Source organism: Triplophysa dalaica, chromosome 20 (assembly GCF_015846415.1).
Source record: "Triplophysa dalaica isolate WHDGS20190420 chromosome 20, ASM1584641v1, whole genome shotgun sequence".
NCBI lineage: Eukaryota > Metazoa > Chordata > Actinopteri > Cypriniformes > Nemacheilidae > Triplophysa > Triplophysa dalaica.
Window position 1 is genome coordinate 11,380,977 of NC_079561.1, and position 24,200 is coordinate 11,405,176.

A 24,200-nucleotide genomic window follows, 5' to 3' on the forward strand; every position below is an offset into this window, starting at 1 on the left:
ATCTTACCATTTTAAGGAAACGTTAGCAGTTGTTTTATTGTTGGTTAATCTGTCATCGAATTTGGAATTTGATCTCGATGCTTCTACAACATATTCACCAGGTGGCGCCAGCACGTGGTGTTTCGAGGCTTCGGAACCCTGAATCATTTTGCAAAGCAATTGGTTGAATTGATTCAAAGGATTCGTCATCACTAAATGCAGGTTACTTTAATTACAAACTGCAAACATAATCCAAAAACAAAGACTTGGAATAAACTAATTTGACCACACACCTCACCAAAAGCAGGATAACTACAAAACGAAGCAAGACACTGGACAATGAAACACCTACTTATACACAGAGGGAGTCGCAATAAATCGATAATGAGATGGACGTTGTCCCTGATTGAAGTCCACGGTAATAAACAAGGGGGCGTGGCCAAACGGAAACAAGCTGCCTTCTCGTCCTCTCGGAAATTCGATAATCCCCACTTCAAGAATTTATGGAACTGTGGTCTTTTTATTTTTTAGCAGATACTACTTTTAATGCAATTTAATCATAAGTAAAGTCAATTTTTTATGTTACTGAATACTTTTAATGTTACTCAATCCAGACGTTACTTCTGGGTTGAACTGGGAATTAGCCTACAGCATTTCTGGGAGGACGTAAAGGCAGTAAACAATACACACAGGCAACTCGGAAACACAGATAGGCACGTTATAGAATTGAATACGCCCTTAGTACTGATACTACATCTGTGATTGACACCAGGTCCAGCGAACGGCAGGTTCTGGAATGCACCTATCAACGACGACAGTGTTGTAGATGTATGTGTATTTTGCATAATAAATTGTAAAAAAAATATTTGATCATTTTCTTAAATAAACACAAAAGTAAATAATCATAATTTAAACATTTTCATTTTTAATTTGGTATATAAAAGTTTAAAAGAAAAATGCTTTAAATTAGTGCTTTAAGACACTACATACTACATAAAACCTCTATATAACCACCAAAACCTCAGGATGGCAGGATGATTTTCTCTCAAGAAAAGTGTCAATAATCTTTGTTTTTCATTATATGTTCGCATATAATTATAACACGTCTTCTGAAAAGTAGCAGAGTTGCCAGTCTTACAGTTTGAAGTTATTAGTGTATAGAGATCATCTCAAGAAGCTGGGTTGCTAAAATAACAAAACAATTCAAGACTCAATTTTCATGGAATGCAGAAAAGGTGAGTGAAAATATTCAGTCCGCACCACTGAAAATCTAGACATGAATTAAAATAGTTAATGCATTGACAATATATTTAATTTGCCCATAAGTTGCCTTCAGTCCATATTTCTGCCATTCTTGTTCTTTTGCTCTAGAGGGCGCTGTAATACATAACTTTTCATTTTAAAAGTTTAAGCTCAGATATTAGAAGAACCTAATGGCACAATATTACCACTGTTTTTTCATGAACTTTGATTTGATTTAGGATTTCAGTGTACTGCCAACATTTATATAAAAATCTAAACAGACATGCTCTATAATGCAAATATTATAATAATGCTAAAGAGACTCCATCCAGGGTGTATCCTGCCTTGATGCCCGATGACTCCTGAGATAGGCGCAGGCTCCCCGTGACCCGAGGTAATTCGGATAAGCGGTAGAAAAAAATGGAATGCTAAAGAGGTGTAGTGTGTTTTTTTCTCTCTCTCTCTCTCACACACACACACAAGCATGCGCACGCACGCACGCACGCACACACACACAAACACACACACACACACACACACAAAGCCTCCTGATTTCAGGTCAATCATTTTTCTCTGGTTCTGTTTGGCTGGAATCAAATGGAGACAGTAAAATATTATCAGACAGTGTTAACATTCCAACTGAGCTCTAACCGTGGCTTGCATGCAAGATACGATCATCACTTACCAGTGTCTTTCTCTCTCTCCCTCTTATGTTAAACATATCTGCTCCATGAATCCAAACAAATCCACACCTTAACAAGTGCCATCTCATGCAACTTGTGCACTGTCAGGCAATGCTATAAGGTAACTGAGTTGGATACAATATTGATTCAAGGAAACTTTTGAAGCTTTGAGGTTCTATTCTACATTTAACAATACCAATAGGTCTAACATTGCCTAGTTAAAAAAAAGATATTGTCTGGTTTATCATATTCCCAGCACAAATTGCAACAGAAAAATAAATAGCATACCTTTCATTGCCAGGTTTCATTCATGTCAAAAATTGTTTCTGGATAAGGCAATGTCATACTTTTACTGTAAGCTTTTGATGATCTGATTCTTACCTTTTACCAACAGCTAAAATACATTAACTCTGTTTCCATCACAATTAAAGGTAGGCCTTACTTATTTCTCCCATGTCTTCCTCTGTGAAATAGACCCAGTAATCCCACATTTGTCTCCTGTTTTAGAAGAAAATCTCTACCAGATCAAAGCCTGCAATCAAAATATATTTTGATTGCAACTCAAACATTTATAACCAAACTCTTCCAAGAGGAACTGACCTGAACTTGTCTGCATAAGAAAGGTCTCATTGCTTTTTCTCCAAAAGCAATCTTTCGAAGAACCAAGAGACAATTTATGTCAAAGATAATTTAATGAACTGTTCACAACAATAAATCTCCACAGTTATAAAAGAACAACTACTGAGCAATACCCTACATTTCTTATTTTGTGAAGTACGCTTTTTAGGGATGTTTAACTTGGATTGTTTCCTAATATGGATCTTAATATTAAATTTTTACTGAATATTTGCAATCTTCAAATATATTTTTACCTGTTATACCTTCCCCCAGATAACATGTGCAAGTTCTTGCCTGGAAATAATTGAAGCAATCAAATTTGAGATGATCGATAATTTATCATCTTTATTTATTGCTGTTTAATTAATCTTCCCTCCTTACAGTATCTTCTATAATTGGAGTGCCAATGGCAATACATAAAATAGATAAAAAATATATTTCCTCTCTTCTCACTTGCAGGCTCTGACTCGCACGTACATTATGGCATATACTAGTTGACTGTATTTTACACTTTTAATATGATTCTCATGAGCGAGCCAACAAGAATTCAGCTTTGCTATCTTGGGGGTAAACTTTCTGGTTTGTGAACTATTGCACACATTCAAAGTGCAGGTTACAGCATTACAAATCTAAGATTAAGCGAAAGAACAGGACAAAGACAAAATAAGATGTCTTCTCAAAAGTTTCTCTTAGATATGGATTTGGTCTATAATCTGTCAAAGCAAAAAAAGGCCTATGATGTACGTCTCTGATGTTTATCCTGAACAAAAGACCCCAGATTTCATGCTCATGTCATTCATACCTGCTAAACAAGATATTTTGAAGAATGTTGGTAACCAAACTACACCGAACCCCATTGACTTCATTTGCATGGACATTAAAACCACAGAGGCATTTCTAAAAATATCTTCTTTTGTTTTCCACAAAAGTCAAATTCAGACTTTTTAAAAATGAGGATGAATAAATAATGACGCATTTGGTATATTTGATGGTGAGAGGTACCCAAACAAGATGATCAATGTCTTCCTTTCTAGAAGAAACGTCTGAAATAAAACAAGGAATTCAACAAATATCTTCTTATGGTTTATGCGTGTGCATTTATTTTAGTTTGTCAATTTAAAAACAACAAATGTCCAGCAATGTTCTGCACAGTGCAAATGTAGAAATATTTTATTTTCCGAGATGTTCCCCTCAAGTGAACTGAGCAGGTGGTCACAGCAGCCAGAGATGACTGCGTTCACCAGTAATTGTCTGTTCCCAGCCTCTGTAAGTGGGTAGAACCATGTCTCCAGTTTCTCCCTCTCATCATGCAGCCGCTGAATGGACTTCCGCGCTTGACAGAGCTCGAATAACCTGTGGCAGATTCAGACAGGTGAGAGCCAGGTAACTGCTTCCCTTTTGTGCCTTAAAAGATTGCCGATGCCTGGATGGAGAGTGTGTGTGTAGGGGAGGGGGGAAATGAGATCGAGAGGGGAGTGTAGGCCTTTGATCTTAAGGGGCAGGGGACGGGGGCAGATCTTCCAGCGGTCCCCGTCGCTCCAGCCATACAAGTAACCCAACCCCGTTTTGGCCTCCGACTCGGCGAGCAGGTGCCCAGAGGTGGGAACTGTTTGCAGAGCTGTGTTTGGTGACAGCACATCTAACTTTCAACTTCTTTACTCCTGGCACATTGTTCGCAAATCCCTGCTTTTCAGCACTGGGGCTTTTCAGAATTTCTCGCTCTTTCTGTTTCGCTCTTCACGAGAAATAATGAGAGCAGATTTCATTCACTCTCTGCAGATCAACACAAACATCAGTATGTCCTTCAACTGTGTGTGTAAATAAAGATTAACCTTGAATCGTGTTACTATCCATAGAAAAGAAAAATCACATAAGATCTGTATAATACTGCAGTTTTTCACTCAAAAGTTAAAGGGACAGTTCACCCCAAAATAAAAATTCTTTCATCATTTGTTCACCGTCATGTCATTCCAAACCTGTATGACATGAAAGAAGATATTTTGAATAATGCTGGAAACCAATCAGCATTGGCCCCCATTGACATTGTATGGAAACAAGATCACTGAGAAATTTCAAGTAAGTAATTTCTTAAGTATCTTATTTTGTCATACAGGTTTAAACAACATGAGGATGAAAAAAATGATTTCTATTTCTGGGTGACTTTTTCTTTGAAAAGTTTAAACAGATGCAAAGCATGTACAAACCTTAAAGTGACAGTTCACCCAAAAATGGATAAACATCATCATTTACTCAGCCTCTTGTCATTTCAAACCTGTATGACTGTAAAGAAAAGATTGTAACCGAACAGCAACGGTACCCATTTACTTCTGTAGAACATTTTTCAAAATATCTCCTTTGTGTTCTGCAGAATAATGCAACCCATACAGGTTTGGAATGACAAGAGGGTGAGTAAATGATGACAGAATCTCCATTTTTGGGTGAACTGTCATTTAAGAAGTCTTAATTTCCTCGATAAGACCTTAGGAATCTCTAACATGTTTCACGAGTTGAAGAAGAGAGCTCAAAAATGAACGTGCTCAGATTTACCAAGAAAAAATCTACGATATGAACTCAAGCCTTTCTTATCAAGTTTTTCCACCACGTAGCTAATGATCTGATCTATGCTCTCTACATTGATTTATGCCGAACTAAAGTTTGGTGAAAATGCATATACTTTAATGAGAACTTTATTTCCTGAAATACATATAAAAAGATCTTCCTATAAAACAGGCTTTTGCTGGTGTTTGCTGTGTGCGAGCCTGGCTGAGTTTTCCGGCATGTGAGCGTGTGTGTGGATAATGAAGAGATAATACGATGACTACAGTTCAGCCGGGCTTTTTGAGGGAATGTAACAAAGGCTCCACAGAAAATGGGTTCAGCTGAGGAATTTTAATGAATTAATGGAATTCATTTGAGCTCATTGTGAATGATTTACATCAGATCAATGAGCAGGACTGGAGATCCTCAAGCCGGAATCCAACAAATCATAAACTCTTTGAAAGAAAGTTAGATTTTGTGACGGATGGAATAACTAAAACGAATGCAAAACAACCGGGGCACTCAAACTAATGTTATTTGATTGTCACAAATTGGCTGCAGCTTTATGAAAGGGTACACTCTAACAATTATGACCCTCCATAAACAAAACAAAAATAAAAACATAAACAAACTTTTAAAAAAACGGCAGAGGTAGGCAGAGTGACAAGGGATAATGTTTTCGGGCACTCCCATTTAAGACTCCTAACAGATTGTTTTCTGATGAAATGAATGGAAACGTAGATGGCGATAATAATAACACTTGCAACCAAACAACTCAATCAACCCAGTACATACAAAATCCAAAGCATGACAGCACAATCATGTGGATGAAACTTCCTTACCTTCCTCTGTGAAATCTGAAAGGCTGAATGTCTGACACAGACGTTCACTTTCATTGTATGGAAAAAATAAATTAAAAGTCGAATATGGCTGTCAGACGATAACTTCTTGCCTTTTGTGTTCCATAGAAGAAAGTCAAATGGGTTTGGAACAACACGATTTCGGGGTAAACTATCCGTTTAAAGTGTTTTACAGACATTTGGACCTGTACACACATAAACTCAAAGGAAAACCTACAAGGCTTTCCAAGAACAAATTTATACACTATATAGATATAAAGTACACACGAATGATGCTACTGTCAGGACCCTTAATAGCAATGAATCAAGAATTCCCATCAGATTAAATAAATGCTATTTATTCCAGGGATCTGGAATATTCCAAAACATTCCCAAACAGAACGCTGAACGAGCCATGCGAATGCCTTTCACTACATATTGGATATTCATACTGCCTGCGGTAAAGAGGCAGTAAATCTGCAGTTTGTTTGGCTGAGGGGAGCGCACAGCTTAACTCGATTATTGTTGTTCAGGTTATAAAACACCATGTAAGCGTCGCTCCAAGAGCAATGGAGCGAAACGATATTCACCTATGATTTATACAGCCAGCAACAGCAGGAGAAGCGGTCAGTTGTTGACGTCTAAATCTGTGTAGCAGAATCAAAAGGGAACTTTCCACCAATCCTCAAGGCTTGATCTCTCTTTCAGCCTGACCATAATGGAAGACACGGACAAGAAAGATGAAGGCAAGACTTGTTTTAGTGATTACAGCACACGTAGATCTCTGCGTCTGGTCTCCGCTGTCTTTGGCAGCAATCTAACCATCCGCTTCAGCTGCCTGAAGCAGAAAGGGACCGCGCGGGAGAAAGTAGGAGGAGTGCTGAGCCCAGCAGTTCCGCCCTCACAAACCTCCAGCCAATCGCACGCAGGCTGAACGCTCCCACTACAATAGGTGAATGTCTCCTAAGTGAGATAAGACTGCGGAGAGAGAGAGAAGACCTGGGCAACCCCCAGACTGACTCATACACCCATGGGAGTTTGAAGTGACAGAATAAATCTACAGAGACGAGGCTCGGGATAACATTTCACAGAGCTGAGAGCAGACAGAGCTGCGCCTCAAGAGAGACTGGACTGACACACATTGCAGCAGACACACAGAACATCCACATAAAGCAAAGTAGTTGGAATCATTGTCATGTTGGGGGTGTTGCTGATCCTGCATGCCATCTCAGGCGCCCATTCCCACGGGCCGCCGGGTGGTGTTGTGCAGTGCCCGTCCGCGTGCCAGTGTGAGGAGGATGGCATCTTACTGCTGGTGGACTGCTCCGAACAAGGATTATCCTCCATGCCGAGTGACCTGAGTCCTTTAACATCCTACCTGTGAGTATCTCTGCTTAGATCACCTGCTTTGCGCTTTGTCGTCTTCCGAGCGAATGAGGAATTTCTAGACTTGAGATGTGTTTTGATCGATTGCTTTCAAGATCATTTCAAGTTGTCTGAATGAAGCATACATGAGACATGGTTCTTGAGGGGTCCACGTATCTTCAATCAGTGCTCACGCACACTAGGGTAAAGAACACGCCAAACACGAAAGCAACGCACGTTTCCCATGTGTCCTGTGACAGTTCTCAGTACGGCGGTATCTGATGGGAACGTGTGTGTAGAGTGATGCCGTGGGGCGCTCTGCACAGTATTGGGTTTCTCTATGTCAGCTGGAAGCCCGTTGGGTTTAAGTCCATGCTAATCGCTAAGGAATGCCATATGTCCCCTGATTGTGAATGATGACGCAGAGAAGGACTCAAATGTTCGCTCATAAAACGTTGCGCAGCTCACGTGAATCAATAACCGGGGAGAGTTGTGTTTCAGGCTTTGGAGGCATTGGATTGCAAACACATGTATCTCCACCTTTCGAAACATATTGAAACATCTTGAGCGGCGTCCTCTAGACATTTGCATGCGCGCGAGATTGGATCTCTGTTTTTATATTGCCGACACTGAAGGGAGTTTTATTGCCAAGCGCAATGTGTTGCATGACTTGAGAGTTTATTCAACTCTGCTGCTCGTTTCATTAACGTAAACTGGTGCACGCTTGATGGTTTATACTGACCGAACAACATTTTAACAGAATCTCACTACTGAATTGTTGTCTAAAGTCACAAACACTGTGAACACTTTTCTTTTTTTAAAGATTTACATTAGGTTTGGAAATCTGTAAATCCGACTAGAAGAAATGGTTGAAATTTAACACCTTGTCTACTTTCTTTCTTTACTGAAGGAGAGCAAATGGATGTAGTAAATATTGATAGAGCTTTGATGTGCGTGTCATTGTTGAGATGTCAGAGTGTGTGTTTAGGTATGAGGAGGACGTGCCGCTCTGCAGGAGAATTCGGCTCTTCTGAAGTTATTCAATCGAAGTGCTTATTCATTTCTCATCTTTTTTTTCATGTCAATCTTTAGACAAATCGAGAAAAAGTATTTGCAAAAGATGTAGAACATGCTGTTTCTGCCTGTTAAAGCCTGATTCCTATTGATTTTGTTCTGGACTATTGTCTTGTTGTTATTTTTTATTATTAATAATAGTTTTTTCAAATTTTGACTTATTTTTTCATATTTCAACATTTTGAACTGCAGTTAAATTTTCTTTCCCTATAGTACAACTGACCAAGATTTTGGCCCGGTTTCACAGACACGGCTTTGCTTAAGCCAGGACTATGACTAAATTAAGTCAAGATATTTATGTCCCTTTTATAAAAATGCCTTAGAAGAATACCTTACTGGTATGAATCTTGAGACAAAACAACGGCACTGATGAATTTTAAGATATTTCAGGACAAGTTATATTAAGTTAAGACAGGTCAAACATTCATTTTAGTCTGGGACTAGTCTTAAGCCTTGGCTGTGAAACCGTTCCTTAGTGTATTTCGGAATTAGCCTTCATCAGATTTAATTTCAAATCTGACATTTTGAGATAACTTTTTATATTCTTCTGAGTTCTTCTCATTTTATATTCCTATGGGTTCTTCTCATGGGTCAAGTTGCCTCATGGAGACTGATATGGTGAGAGTTGATGGCTGTTATTTAAATAAATTAGTAACTTACTATAAATAGCACATTTATATAATGTCATCTGTTATTATAAAGCTTTGCTTTTGCATCCGTGCCACTAGGTGTCAGTAATCCAAGACAGATAATAGTTAAGCTACACCTTGCTAAATGCATCCTTAAAGGGTTGACTCAAAATGTATTTGCCATTGGACTAAATAAAGAAGATAGTTGGGAACAACATTGGTCCCCATTGACGTCCATTGTATGGACACAAAACCACTTAGACATTTTTTAAAATATCTTCTTTTCTTCTCCACAGAAGTTGTTTACAGGTTTTCAAAAACATGAAGGGGAACAAATGATGAGAATTTTTTTTCCAAATTAGAGTTTCATTTTTATCTACTCTCTGGTAGCCTGTAGTTAGTATCTTACTTACTTCTTGCAGTAATATTTGCTTATTCATTCATTTATTACTGTTAACTGTATCAATCAACATGTGCATGATGAGTCTTAATGAATGCTAAATTCAGTGTTGAAAGTAAAGGCACAAGTGTTGACTGTGTGAACACGCTACCGAGGAAACTGGAAGCAGTGCTGGACAGTCTGCCAATATTAAATGCCTGTCTCGCTTGGCAGCGATCGCCCATATGGGACAACAGGTGCCCTGAGGCGTGGAAAAAGTCTGTCACTAAGAGAGTCTGTTTTTGTACTGGTTTTTGTTTGTTTCTGTTGATTTCGACAGGAGTGGACGCTGAGGTGCATCAGACCAGAAACAGTTTAGAGATTGCTTTTCTGTACTGTACACTAACACGAACAAATACAGAACACACACAACATGCACATTTCTAAGTATACTGTTCCTATGCGTCAGTTTCTGGCATAAGAGTTCTAAGATTGAAGCTTTCTTTACATAAACTGTTTATCTGTATAAAAATGCTTTGCTTGCGCATGGTAACAGTACATCAGTGCATGTGTCAACGTATACAATAGTGGCCAAAGGTTTATGAACACCATACATTTTGTCCATGATGTTCTGTTGTCATACTTCCTTAAGAATCACAATTTGAATCCTGCATGCAGATGAAAATTGTGCATCTAATTTGCAATAATTCATACAATTTGAACGAAGCACATATCGTTTAAATTTACCCACAAATGAAATTTCTCTCATCATTTACTTGCTCTTGAAACATGTTCAACTTGCTTTCTTTCTTGGAACACAAAGGGATTAAACATAATGTTAGTAACTGAAAGCTTCAGTCACCATTCACTGTATAGATAGTTACAAAGAGTAAAACATTGTACCAAATTTCTTCTTTTGTGTTGAGTGAGTGAATTTTAGATGAACAAACTATTTGAGGAAAGATGAAATAATGGATTGGCACAGAGTTTCTGAAAAGCAAACATCAAGAATAATCCTATGACACTACATATATTATATATATGACATCATGTGCTCAGGTGTGATAGAAAACACAGCTTTGTTTTACTACAATGTCTAATTTCGGCAAGCCAAACATACATACACTAGACAAAGGTCACAAGCTGCAATTAAAAGAAAGCATTAAAACCGTCTCTTCAGAAGTTTACCGACATTGGCGGAAAGCATCAGGGTCGCTGAACTAAACATGAACGCAAGCAACATCCATCCAGCTTGAACCTCAAAGCCATCAACTCCTGAAGCCAAGGGCCATATATTTTCATCTCTCTCAGGGCAATTTTCAACACAACACAAATTAATGTTGAGCTTGAGATGAGGGCAATAGACACATGTTTTCGCTTACCGGCCTGCCTCGACTTCCAGTGCTCGAAACCTTTTAGAGTCAGAAAGAAACAAGACCAGAGAGAGTGTGTGAAAGATGCCTAGAAGTTCTGAAGCGTGTTGTGTTATCTGATTTGAAGACCATAAATCTATTTGGGGCTCTTTTCGCCACTGATTTACGTTTCGGGTGTCAAACGGGCCAAGTTAACACCTTAATCATGATGTAATAGATATTATAAACAGCTGGAACGAATTTGAGATCCACATATCAATTATGTCAAATAGCCACAAAGCTGCTCCGAATTTCACTCTGGATGTTTTGGTTTAGTTAAGTTTTAGGTTAGCAAACAACTTTAACATGAAATTGTGTTTGCAGGTCATTTTACTCTTAAAATGTGATGTGTTTTAAAAAATGAAGAGACCATTTCAAAATTATTTTCAAATTTACTATTTAAATGTATCATCATTTTTGTGTCATCCTTTGAACTACAAACAATATTTGGAACTGGACAAACAAGTCCAAAAACGTTTTCGGACCTTAAAAACTGCAAAGAAAACAAGTTTATATTTACTTTTCAACAGTAATTATCAGTAAAATTTGCACTATGTATTTAGGAAAAGTAAAAAAAAAATGTTTATGTTATAACCTGGGTTCTAATCACAGTTTTCATGTGTCTAGTCATGCTGTCAGTCTTTCACATTGCTGTTAGATGTCACTCCTGAGGTTTAACTTTATTGAAATTCAACAGACGCTGGACTGAAATGACCACAATACATCTAGAATGCTGATTAAATTGAAATTTACAATAGTCTCTCAATTTTCTCCCTGGCTGTATATCCCTAAAGTAAACCCTGAAGTTAAGATGTCAAAGAACATTGGATTAAGTCGCAAATCTTCACTTTGTTTATGCACTTTTGTATCACAGTGAATTGAACTCTGGCAGGGCGCATCATTAAACGGCTGTAAGAGCTCTAATGTTCCCTCTGTTAAACCACCTTAAGCTCTTCAGTGAAACAGGGTGATAATGGTCTTTTCATCCTGGCAGTGCTCAACGCTTTGAGCTTTATAATGTGGTAAGTTTGTAGGCCGATCCCTTAAGGGGTGCTTGCAGACAAACTGCACGGACAATCCCTCACAGCTTTGATGCTCACAGTATCACTGAAAAGCAACCCAGCAGGACTCACGGAGTGCTGTGGGCTGAGAACCAACATCACAGCTGAGGTGCTCCGGTGGATTTATATTGCTCCATGTACGCCCCCATCAACAGTTCATTACGAAAACCCAGAGTCTCCGAGAAGCAATAGTCGAGCGTTAACAAATATATGAAACACATGGATGTATTTGGCTAAGTTCAAGACTCGTGCTGCCCCCGAGAGAAAGAGGAAAAAAGTATTCTTCAAATGAGGCTCCAGATATCGACGGGGTATCTGGAACAGCAAATTTAATAAAACCTCCAGCTGATGGAGTTTACGGTTTACAGAGGTCTCGTCGTACAAAATCTCACCTCAGGATTAACTAAGCGAGTGAGAGCAATGTATAGTATTGCGTCATAACATACAACAGCGTTATGCAATATGTCATAACGTATTAGGCTATGCTAAAAGCAGAAAGGTGGATGTTTCCGTAGCGCTGGCGACACCGAGGTTGTATACTGAATTACTAGGAAACACAAACTGAAAAATGTATATCCTGGACGCACTGTAAGTGACTTTGAGTAAAAGCGTCTGCCAAATGGAAATGTAAAGACTGCTCAGACTCTCTGCTTGACGGTTGACCTCGGCTTACGGTACCCCAGTGACCTGTTTACCTGCGTCTGGTTCTGCTTTCTGTGTCAGGATAGGTCATGGAAAGGCAACACGGAGTTCAACTATTGATCTATTCAGAGCAATGGTGAATTCAAACAGACATAGGAATCTGTCACACTGATGTGCAATGTAGTGAGTGAGTGAGAGGGTCAGAATGTACAACATACCCTCCAGCCCGAGGTATGTTTACACCTGAGAGCGTTACGGCTCTATGAGCACACTCTTTGCGGTGTAACGTGCCAGAAAAAGTCCAGTAAAATGTTTATAAGCAAGTTTCACCATTAGCTAAATAAATAATTCATCATTTGAAATAGATAATTCACTGGATTTGTATTTAATTCAAAACCTTTTTGAAACCTTTTATGTGTTTCATGCTTTTTGCTTGTAATATGTCACAATAAGGGGTAAAAGGGGTAGTCCACCCCAAAACAATTCTGTCATTGTTATTCATGTCATTCAAAACCTGTTTATGACTTTTTCTTCTGTAGAACACGAAAGAAGTTATTTTGAGAAATGTCTTTGTGGTTTTGTGTCCATACAATGGAAGTCAATTGAGGCCAATGTTGTTTGGTTACTGACGTTCTTCAAAATATCTCCTTTTGCTTTCTCCCGGTGAGCAGGCCAACACTGCCCCTAAATATTCTGGAATGACATGATGGTGAGTAAATGATGAAAGGATGAACTATCCCTTTATGCAGTCTGTGGAAAAGACAGCACATTCTTTGATAAATTCCTCGGATCCTCAATTCGAATTCCAAATAAAAAAGGGGCAGAATGGAAAGAAAAACAACAACAAATAAACAAAAAACAGCAGGCCGCTGCAATTTTCCCCGCAAGATTAACACACAACTCCATTCATGTAGGAGCCAGTACACACACGAAGAGTCGCAGGCTCACACAAACACGGTCGTTCATTTCCTGTTCTTCCCGTTAGCTAACAGTGAAACGAGAGCAATTAGTGCCCTGTGAAGTCAGCCCGAAAATAGTCAGAGCACATGCAGGATAAATAAACCAGCCGACCTACCGCAGACTGCTTCATCTCCAGGACATCTTTAAATAGATCCAGAGCTCGAGAAGACCCGACTCAAACGCTTCTGCCTGACGTACTGCCAATCTGAAGGAACTAACTTTACAGTTTGTGGGACCTTTAGAAAAAGTGTGTGGGACTACATGAATTGCATCTGACCTTCGATTAACTGTCAACAACATCTCTGACTAACTTCCCCTCCAGATTATTAAATAGTCTAGTTGCTAAATTCCTGATCCTTCTTCGAGATTTCTCTTCTTTTTTTCTGTTTTTTTAGGTAATTAACTCACAAATTAAACCCTCAGACATTTCAAAAGTTTCAGTAGTTTAATAGCTCAAGCCTTTCTTGAAGATAACATAAAAGTTAAACGGAGATGAAATGGAGACGTCTGACTTTTCTTCTCAGATTTTTCTTTGTAGTTATAAAAATGATGTCTGCTAAAGAAACAAACCGTGCTGAAATTTGTGAAAAAAATTATGCGATTGGAAATTAAAAAGTTTTCCTTGAGAACTTACTCAAACACGACTTTTTCCTTCAGGACATTCAAAACTATTTGCTTATGATGGTCAGTATGTGCAAGATAAAGTGTTCATTGACGTTTAGAAAGACATCCAAGACAAGATCAATAATAAGTCATAAATCTAATCTATTATGTCTCCTGAGCTATAAAAAAGCAACAAATAAACCCTCCCTGTCGATTCTGGTGGGTCCAACATTTGAATGATAGAGAAGATCAAGTGTGGATTCTGCCCTTTTCAATGGTAAAGGTTCATAAATCACCCCCTGGGCAAACTCGACGATCCATCAGAGGCCTCTGTTGGGGTCTGTGTGGGGGTCTCTTAACCTGTGGTTAAGTCTTTAGCCACATTTCACCACCGGCCCCTGGGATCTGACAGAAGCTATAAACTGTGGTTTTGAGGTGACATGTTCTCACCCCCTCAAACACCACCAAAACCCTTCAGGGAGGACAATGGCTGGGAAAGAAGACACCCGGAATCCTGTCGTTAAGTGGGAATGGTTTATACAGAAGCTCAGGTTCCAGATTCATTTCCTTTATCCGTCAAGGAAATCAGTCACGTCACAATGGGCACGGTTAGTTTCTCATTCAGTGAGGGTTTGAGTAAGCAGATGTGAGTTTTGCTTATATTCGCCATATTGAGGATCTACAACTCATCCCAGATTCCACTGATTTAAAGGTTTGGTGGACAATCAGAGCATGTTTCCGGCAGGAATTTAAAACAGAGATTTTCCTATTCTGAACTATTTAGGGACATGACTCACATCAAAAATGATCACTGGCTCCTTCTGGTTACACCTGTATATATTGGACAAGCTAGTAATGGAGAATCACATAACATGTCGACAGTCAAGGAAGATTTGCGTCACAAACAACTGGAAACATTCTGTAATGAGACAAACCTTTCCCAAAAAATCCAGGAATGTTGCAGTATTTCCCAAAACAATTATGTCTGTCAGAACGACGTTGAGTAATTTTAGTCTGTTTGGGAGAGCGGAGTTTGTGGCGTTAGGAGATTTCTGGCAAATGGCTTGGGTCCACCAAGGGCGTCGAGTCTAGCAGGAACGGACGAGGGAACGGTTGCCTATGAAGCGAGCCATGAGGTATGCGTGACACGCGGAGTCACATCGCTCGCAGCTGCACAGCTCGTATGTAGAGCAACAAAGGAGCTACAATCCAAACAAATCCATTTGACGCACAAGTAGCGTTGAGTCATAAACCGGCCAACTTGCAGCAGAACTTTCTTGTGCCGCGATGCAGGTGGAGTCATTGCAAAATCTCCACATCAAGAACCTTGTAAATAACATCTTTGAACATTACAACCTCTTTTGATGATACGTAGAACTGCGCCAAAGAAAACATAACTTGCATTTTAAGAGTAACTCTGGAAGCTTTGAAATCAAAGGCAGTTTTTTGGGAACAAGCGGTTTCCTGGAAGGATGGGGGAGACGTGGATGTGAGGTTAAATGGGATTAAGTGTTATTGTACTTTAAGGGTGAGAGTGATCAGACTTTAATGATGGCGTAAATAAACTTCTTTGGAGGCAGGATACCTGTGGTCTGGGAAGGTATGATCCTTTATGAGTAAAGCCATGGCATGCTCTTACATGCCAAACTGCTGCCGAACATCAAAGCGGAAAGGCATTAGAGATGATCCGCTCATTTGAATGTGCACAGTTTATCTGCTTTGAGCACGGACAGCATGACTTGATAATCATAAAACGTATCTGATGAAAAGAAATGAACAGATATTGAGGTCACTGTTCCCCTTGCGTATTTCTGAATTTCGTGTTTCAAATTGCTCCTTTCACATGGGGTTTAGGTTTCTTAACTCGTGCCCTCCAGCATGAAAGTAAACATTAACGTCCAAACCTCATCAGATGTCATGCAGTCTTCACCATAGAGCAGCATTCTGCATGGGTCGGGGGTGCATCTGCTCTAGAGGCTGCAGCGGAGATGAGGAGCTCTAGGTAAAGGGTGAAAAGGAGAGACAAGGAGGGTGCTTCCTCCACCCAACCTGCAGCTGCTTCAGCTGCTCGCCACTGGGGACACCAGGAAATTTATTGCAATAGTACATCACTCAAGGCAACACATTAAATAGCACATTTCTGCTTTGAAAGTGCTTTGAAAGACATTCTCTTTGATACTTGATTAGAGAGTGAAGTTCGCGGGAGGAGGGAAACAATTCAGTCTTAACATGTAGAGAGATGTCGGATAAATTCTGTTTTTTTATCTCTGGTGTTAATGCTCTAGATTGGAGATTCGGGAAAAACTAGGATTTGAAGAGATAATGAGAAATGTTCTTTTTAAAGGTAAAGTGTGCTATCGGATCCAAGATTTAATAGTTAAACCAGAAACAAAAGTAAAATGTCATTATTTACACACATTCAAACGTGTTTGATCTTTTTCCAGCTGGATACTGAGGCTGTCAAACTTCGAAAGAACGATTGAAAAAACACCATTAAAGGAATAGTTCACCCAAACATGAATTCTAGTTTTTAAATTCTATACCCCTGGAGTGTGCATTACTCAAGTGAAATGATATGTTTGTGAGTAAAAGTAATGAAAAGTTTTATGCTCAAAGTCAAATCTCATTGGTTCTGAGACACACATGAGATTCGCCATTGAGATACAGTATGAGGACCCAGCGAGCCGCCATTACGCGTGTAGTTTTCTCATCTATGTTCAAAGTCTTACATGACCTGTCTTTTAAAAAAAGACAGTTTTTACTCATAAACGTTTCGTTTCGGAATACATTTATTTGAGCTTTGTATGGAGAATTATAACAAGGACACTACTTTCACAAAGCTGGGTAGAGCAAGAATATATTTCAGAATGACTCAAAGTGTGTTCGGCTGATTTTGAAATTTTTTTACATAGTGGTCGACTGTGTTTCAGAATGCTGCTTATGTGTACAATGTGAGTTTGAAACGCTTGACTCTCCTCTTTGCAACAGGAGGTTGGGCACTTTTGGGAAGCATTTGAGAGCAGACAGAACTGCAAAATAGCAAATGATGCTAAGCTAAGGAAAAGTACAGTTATTAACCTCTGTACATTTAGCTCTAACCGCAATCTCTGACAGCTTTGACAGAAATTTAATCCACACATCAACTCGGATCGGCAATTATGCGGACATATTTTAATGTCATATGCCAAATTATGGTGAAACTAAACCACGAAGACAGATCTGGGGTCGGTCTGTTCTTCCACGTGGTTTTCCTTTGCAACGCATGCACTGGATTTACTCATCATTCCACTCGCAGATATATGTGGTTCTGCCATCCATATGAAAGGCAGGTTGCTCTTGTCTTTCTGACTTTTTCTCTCGTTTTCTGCCTTTGCGACCGCAAATTGCTGTCATTATGTTACGCATTGCAGTGGTGATGGCTAACCAGAGTCTGGCCTGTGGAGAAAACCACGACAAGCGAATTAAGAGCTGAGGGAAAATGAGGGCTTGCTAGTGTGTATGTGTGTGTGTTTGGACCACCCAGACTCTCATAACCAGAGGGAGAGACCACAAGCAACAGCGACTGTGTTCTGGAGCCTGCATCTTTGTCCCTGTCTGTATTTAGATCTATTTGTTTCTTCCTTGTCTATTGCTCAATCACTCCTGTTTTGGTGGAATGAAATGAAGCAGAACTCATAAGGACCATTACATTGTGTTTAATGGACGCTTTAATAGGATGCGTTTCATTTAATGTGCTCAATACAGTTTTATATCTGTTTGTCATGGGTGTAAAGTTAATTGTGGACAGTTGGAAATTAAAGGGTTAGTACACTTTGACATCATTTATTCGCCCTCATGTCAAAACCTGCATATGACTCTGTCTTCTGAATCACACAAAATAAAATATTTTGAGGAATGTCACAAAAATGTGGCTTTGTGTCCATACAATGGAAGTCAATGTGGTCAAATGTTGTTTGGTTACAAACATTCTTCAAAATATCTTCTTTTGTGTTCTGCAAAGTAAGAAAGCCGTACAGGTTTGAAATAACTTGAAGGGTGAAAAAGAATTTAGAAAAGTGTTGTTGAGTTTCTTACAAAACATTTTATTGGAAAATAATCTGTGTTGTCATCAAATATTTTCATCCTATAATCTCACAGGAATTATACAAAAACTAATTTCACATGGTATCTTTTTTATTAATTCGGACAATATGATTAATACAAAATCGAACATTTCTAGACAGAACCAATGTCATTATGTCATTAACATACAAATGGGATTTACACAAATACGAAACTTTTAAAAGTTACGAATTGCCATAATATTGTTTTCTGAGAGAAAAAAACTGTAAAAATGTGTTAAAAGTGTCATTTTTCACACCATAAGATTTTTCAGATTCAGGTAAAAAAAGACCTCAAAGCTAACTCACAGAGAATAAATATAGAAGTAGAATAAATTCCATGAGGTCTTTAAAGATTGCCGCATTCTGAAAAGTTATTATTCTGGATGTTATTATTCAACATGTTCTGATGATTACTTTTTACATTTCAACGAAAGCACAAATAAACATGTTTTACTATCATCGTTTCACAGAACTGGTTTGGTGTAGTTGAACGTACATTCTTATCAAAGTGGCAAATTTGTTTGCGTGTGCCTCGTCCCTCTGTGGTCTCGTGTCTTTCAAAGACTTCCTCCGAACGATAATCTCTTCCTCTTAGGTTCCCCCTCTTCCTTATTGCATTCCTCTCCGTGCAGCAAATATAGTTTCCATGCGGATTCCCCATTATGTCAGTGGAGCGATGGCGATCTGTTCTGACCCAGGTCAAGACTCATTGAAAAAACAGGACAGTGGGGTGGGCGTCTGTAGAGAGGAGCCACGCTGAAGCCAGACGACGAGACAGGCCCACTATCAGCTCCAGCATCAGGCCGCTGGCTCCAGACTACTCCCTCTCAAACTCCACAAAGACCTGAAGCTCCACCTCATCCCCTCATCTTACCGGAGAGCAGGGGAAAGAATGAGTGTTCGTTTGTGGCCGATTGGTTGTTGAACCTGCAATGCATGATAGGTCAAAACTCTAAATGTAGAATACACTATGAAGAGCATGCTGTTCCAGAAAACAATTTTGACCCCAAACCTCTGTAAAAACAACAAATCACCTTGCACTTGAAAGGCATTTTCGAGGTTTCAAGCCTAAAATGGTGCTTAAATATTAATTCTTCCATATAATTCATCATGACAGGAGAGGTTTATGCACAGGGTGGTTTAAAACGCAATTTCAATGTCATACTTGTTGTAACACAAAATGGGTTGTGTATACACATTTAAACAGCATGTGCTTTGTTCATTTATTCAATGCCTTGACATTTTTCGGTGGCGATTAACTCGGACTGAACTTTCTTTACTTTAAACATTACGTTTGTTATTATACTCACTTTCAATGTGTGTTTAAATTTTCTGCAGTATTTAAGTGGTATTGGACGCTAGTGTTTCATGTACACATTGAGCGGTTCTGTTTGAAGTGACAGGAAGTTTGTTGACAAGTATGTTGATACGGGTGCGGTTTGATGTCTGGCTGCAGGCCAGCATGATGTTGTTAGGGAACAGCATTGAGTGAAAGATGGATGCCTATAATTACTTGAGGGCCAGTATGTCGAGGAGCCGCACGGTTCAGACATCTAGAACGTCTGTATTAGATGTTCTATGGGAACCTGTTTTAATGGCGCTATACATTACAGTATCCGATGAAAACTTAATTGTACCTATATTATATAACCACAATACCAATATTAAAGTGTGATAAAAAGCCGCTAAATATTTGCAGAATTCATTCATTCATACCCATTATTTCTGTCTTAAAGGAACAGTTCACACAAAAATGAAAATTCTGTCATCGTATCCCTAGTGAAAACATACTCAAATGTATTTGAAATACATGTGTTTCATGCTTAGTATACTGCAAATCCATAAAATATGTACTAAATGAAAATACACTGCGATTGTTTTTGTGTTATACTGAATTGTTATACTTAATTTCTTCTAAATTGGAACAACTAATGTTGTACTTTATGTACTTTAATTGTGAAGAAATAGTGCTGGTGTCCAACTAAAGATACATTTAAGTGCTAAAGTGGAACTTTTACAAGTATGCTTTAGGTACACTGCATTGAAAGATAAAAAAAAGAAAAAATCATAAAATCCTTATCAAAATTAACATAACAACACATTTTTGTTGAGACATAGGATGAAGAAATGTGTATAAATAGTACTCCAAAAAAAATGTAATTCTAATTTTATATAAGTAAGTCATGTCAGTAAATCTGTTAATACATTTATCCTATACTAAGTATGAAATAAATGCATTTTAAATTAATTGTTTTTTAATAGTGTTATTCATTCTCGAGTTGTTTCAAATCAGTATAAATGTTTTTGTTGTACATGAACTCAGAGAAAGATATTTGGAAGATTGCTTGCAACCAAACGGTTCTTGGACCCCATTGACTACCCGAGTAGGAAACATTGATTTACAAATGAACACAAAAGAAGATATTTTGAAGAATGTGAAAAGCACAGTTCTGGGGCACTTTTGACTACCATTGTTATTTTTCCTACTATGGTAGTTAATGGTGCCCAGGGCTACAGTAGAAACAACATGGTGAATTCCATGCAACGGGACCTGGGGTGTACACGTTAGGGATAATGTACAGGTAGCCAGTTGTTATCGCAGATATATTTGTGATCATTGTGACGAAGCGACGGATCTCGTATCACACTGAAGGGTCTTATTTTGCAAATATTGATTTGAAATACTTAATAAGCCGAATGCAGCCCTTCCACGAAAAAATGCTGTTTAGATCGGTTTTAAGGTTAGAAATGACATTCAAATGTCACGGAAAGGCAATTTGGTTCAATCATTTGTAAATATAATGTCATGTATGTTGCTCCTGTATGACATATCGCTTATTGCTCTCTAAACTCTTTGTAAGTCACTATGGATAAAATGAATGTTTGGTAAAATATTTATATTTAATTTGTCAAATCAAAATTATTTGCGGCATCCTGGTTTACCGTGTTATTAGTTTTGTGATGTTGTTACCTGGGAATAACGAACCTGCAAATGTTGCGACTGGCCAATTAGAATCAAGCACTCCAACGAGCCCTGTAATAAATAGAAATAGCTCATTCTAAGGTAATAAAAACATTCATTACATGAGGTCTTTATACACCTCTGAAGACATAGTAATGTATATTAGATTGCATTTCTGTCAATAGATCCTCCAAAAAAGGACACATTGCACAGCCTTTGGCAAACGCCACCAAGATCACAGAAGGACCGGTCTCTGGCTGTTCTGGCAATACATTTTATTAGTCAATCAGGAATGACACCATTAGTGTTGGTTTATAAACTCTGGATTAGTTAATGGCCCTCATCCCAGGACATCATAATGAATGTACAATACATCAGCGGTTTTTTCCATGTCTCTAAGGAAGACAGATGGCCTCAACAATGGCATAGCAACTTAATAACTTCCTTCTGCATTATTCTTAAGGATCGCAATCCACATTCTTTTGACAAATTTAATAAACACATTAAGGGTTTTGAAAATCTCTTATAATGTTCCTGCAGGTGTTGGTGATGCACAGATCATAGCTACGACCTATAGGGAACACACATACAGATTAAATGTGTAATTTGTGATGCACTGTACAATTAACTGCCTTGGATAAAGCTTTCCAAAAAATGCATAAATGTAACATATTTTATCATTTGATCCGGAAATGTGGTCTAGTTTTCGTCTGCACTTTGTGAAGTTCATCTTTAAATGTGTCTCCAAATAAAATAAAATAATAATAACTGTCTTACATGCTTACCTTACCTCTCTCTATTTACATTTCCATTTATGCATTCGGCAGACAAAGAGACAAAGGGACTTACATTGTATTATCCTATACATTTGTTTCTAAGTATGTGCAATCCCTGAAATGGAACCCACGACCTTGGCGTTGTTAACCCAATGCTCTCCCCCCCGCCCCCACACACACCATTGGTAATGTCTGTAGAGTAATGCTGACTGCATTATTGGACCACAGTGTTTACACTGTAAATAGTCTATTTAACGCCTCACTTTTAGATACTCAGCTGAGATCCCAAAGGAATCAAACACGCAGTGGCGTTGTGAACGAACACAAAGCAGCTTCCGCACAAGACAAAGATACAGTTATGTTCCAGAGGAAGAAGGTGGCAGGCATGAGGTTTCATTCGTCCCACCTTTCAAAAGTACATTGCCCAGAGACAGATGCTAGATGACAAGGTTATTATGCCAACAATAGCTTAAGTAAAGGAGGGAGAAAGAGACAAAGAGCAGACTTAACTCAGCCACAGCGATATTTCCTGTTCCTGTCAAAGGCATAAAGGGACCTAAGGTGTCAGTGTCAATGTTTGTGCTCACGGTTTGAGATTGCGGAGTTGATACAAGGTGATGATGGGAGGGCAGGAAGTTTGAGCTGATGATACGGTGGGGCTTTTCCAGTCTATACTTGCAGGAGCTGCTTTAGAAGAGGCCAAGCCTATTTACCAAAGTTTGCCTCTTTATGTGTCAAAAGAGCGAACAAAAGACAGTGCCTCCAGTTCAAAAAAACTTTTTCTTCCAGATTATAATGAATCAGAGACTGTACCCATCTCAAATTCCTCCGAGCAGGGCTGTGCAAATGTGTGCGTGTTTTGAGGTCACTCCCACAGAGTATGATGGGTGCACTCGCATTGTAGAGATTCCTCCTGCGCCGTGGAAATCTGCCGGACCCCTGTCCTGTCATCAACCCCCATTCTGAAATGCCACAAAGGGGGCATTGTGTTCGGTCCCAGACCCGAGCAGACTGTCCTCGAACCAATCATGTTTGGCAAAGTGAGCCTCGTTACAACAGAAGGATTAGCAGGAAGGTGAGAGCTCGAGTTGTTGACAGGATGATATGTACAGGAACTCCTTTAAACCTTCAATGAGAAGCGGCCGAATATGGGTGCAATTTGGACATAAAGCCAAAAACGTATTATTTACTCACCATCTTATTTTTGATGAGGAACACAAATCTTCATATCTTCCCAAACTGTTTGACTTTCATTCTTCTGCAGAACACAAAAGAAGATATTTTAATAAATGTTGACAGCCAAACAACACTGAACCCCATTGACTTCCATCTATGGACAATTCAATTCAATTCAAGAAAATATGAAAAACTGAAAAACACAGAAAAGGTTCAAACACAGCACAGTGCATGGTGTTAGAATATGCAAGATCATTCTAATAAGTAATATCTAATAAATGCAGTCTCCCATTCCCCATCAAGCAAGCCAACACTGCTCGAGGAACCCAAACAGCAGGGAGGGCCAGGTCTCCTCTGACGTGTCACAGCTGCACTCAGTTTCTTTGGTTAAAAGTTACGGAGTAAATCTTTATGAAAAATAGCGAGAGCTTATTAGTTGTGATTTATGAAATTTCATTTGTTGAAAGTGTTAAGGTCTAATTTGGCTAATTTTATGATCAATATCAGACAACAGAGAAATGTTATGAGCAGGGAAAATAGCAATGGCTTAATGTAACTGAGTGCAGCTATAACTTCAAACTGTTGTCATGTGTTGCAGGTTTAGTATTAAATACTTAGTATTGTAAATTTAGCATTTATGTGACAAGTAGTCCGTCTTTGCTCTTGGTTGGGGATGGAATTGCCTTAGCTGGGATGGACAGATGGTCACTTTGCTCTTGGGTGGTGAATTTCATAAAATGATGCTGGAATGGTCAATCAATCTGCACACCCTTGCAGGAGGATGGAACGGGATTTTCAAATGTAGCTGGCATAATCTCTAGTTAGGGACCCATAACCACTTGAAAAGTCTTCTTTTGTGTTCCACAGAAGAAAGAGTCATATACAGGCTTGTAAATGGTCAAATTGTCAACTTTTTGACATGGATACAACTTCCTCCAATAAGAAGTTAACAATGCGCATAAAATGCTCAAAACCATATCACAGCTTTCAAACTATTTCCTCAAATCCCGAAGCTCACTTGTCTATCCAGGTACAGTACATCTTGACCACAAGACTTTGTCAGCATGCTCAACATGACGTGGCAGGCCACAGTCAGCGTGCTCTGAGGGCCAGGCACTTCCCTCCCACCCATCCTGGGCTCAGATCTGCGGCCAAATGC

General features: G+C 38.9%; 1 protein-coding gene across 1 annotated transcript in view; it reads left to right on the top strand.

Annotated features, from left to right (window-relative positions):
* Positions 1-6,904: 6,904 nt before the first annotated feature.
* Positions 6,905-24,200, top strand: part of LOC130409246 (leucine-rich repeat-containing G-protein coupled receptor 6) — a 76,402-nt gene continuing 59,106 nt past the window's right edge. The window contains exon 1 of the mRNA XM_056733108.1: positions 6,905-7,279. Coding sequence (XP_056589086.1) covers positions 7,095-7,279 — 185 coding nt within the window. The 5' untranslated portion in view covers positions 6,905-7,094. The remainder of the gene's footprint in view (positions 7,280-24,200) is intronic.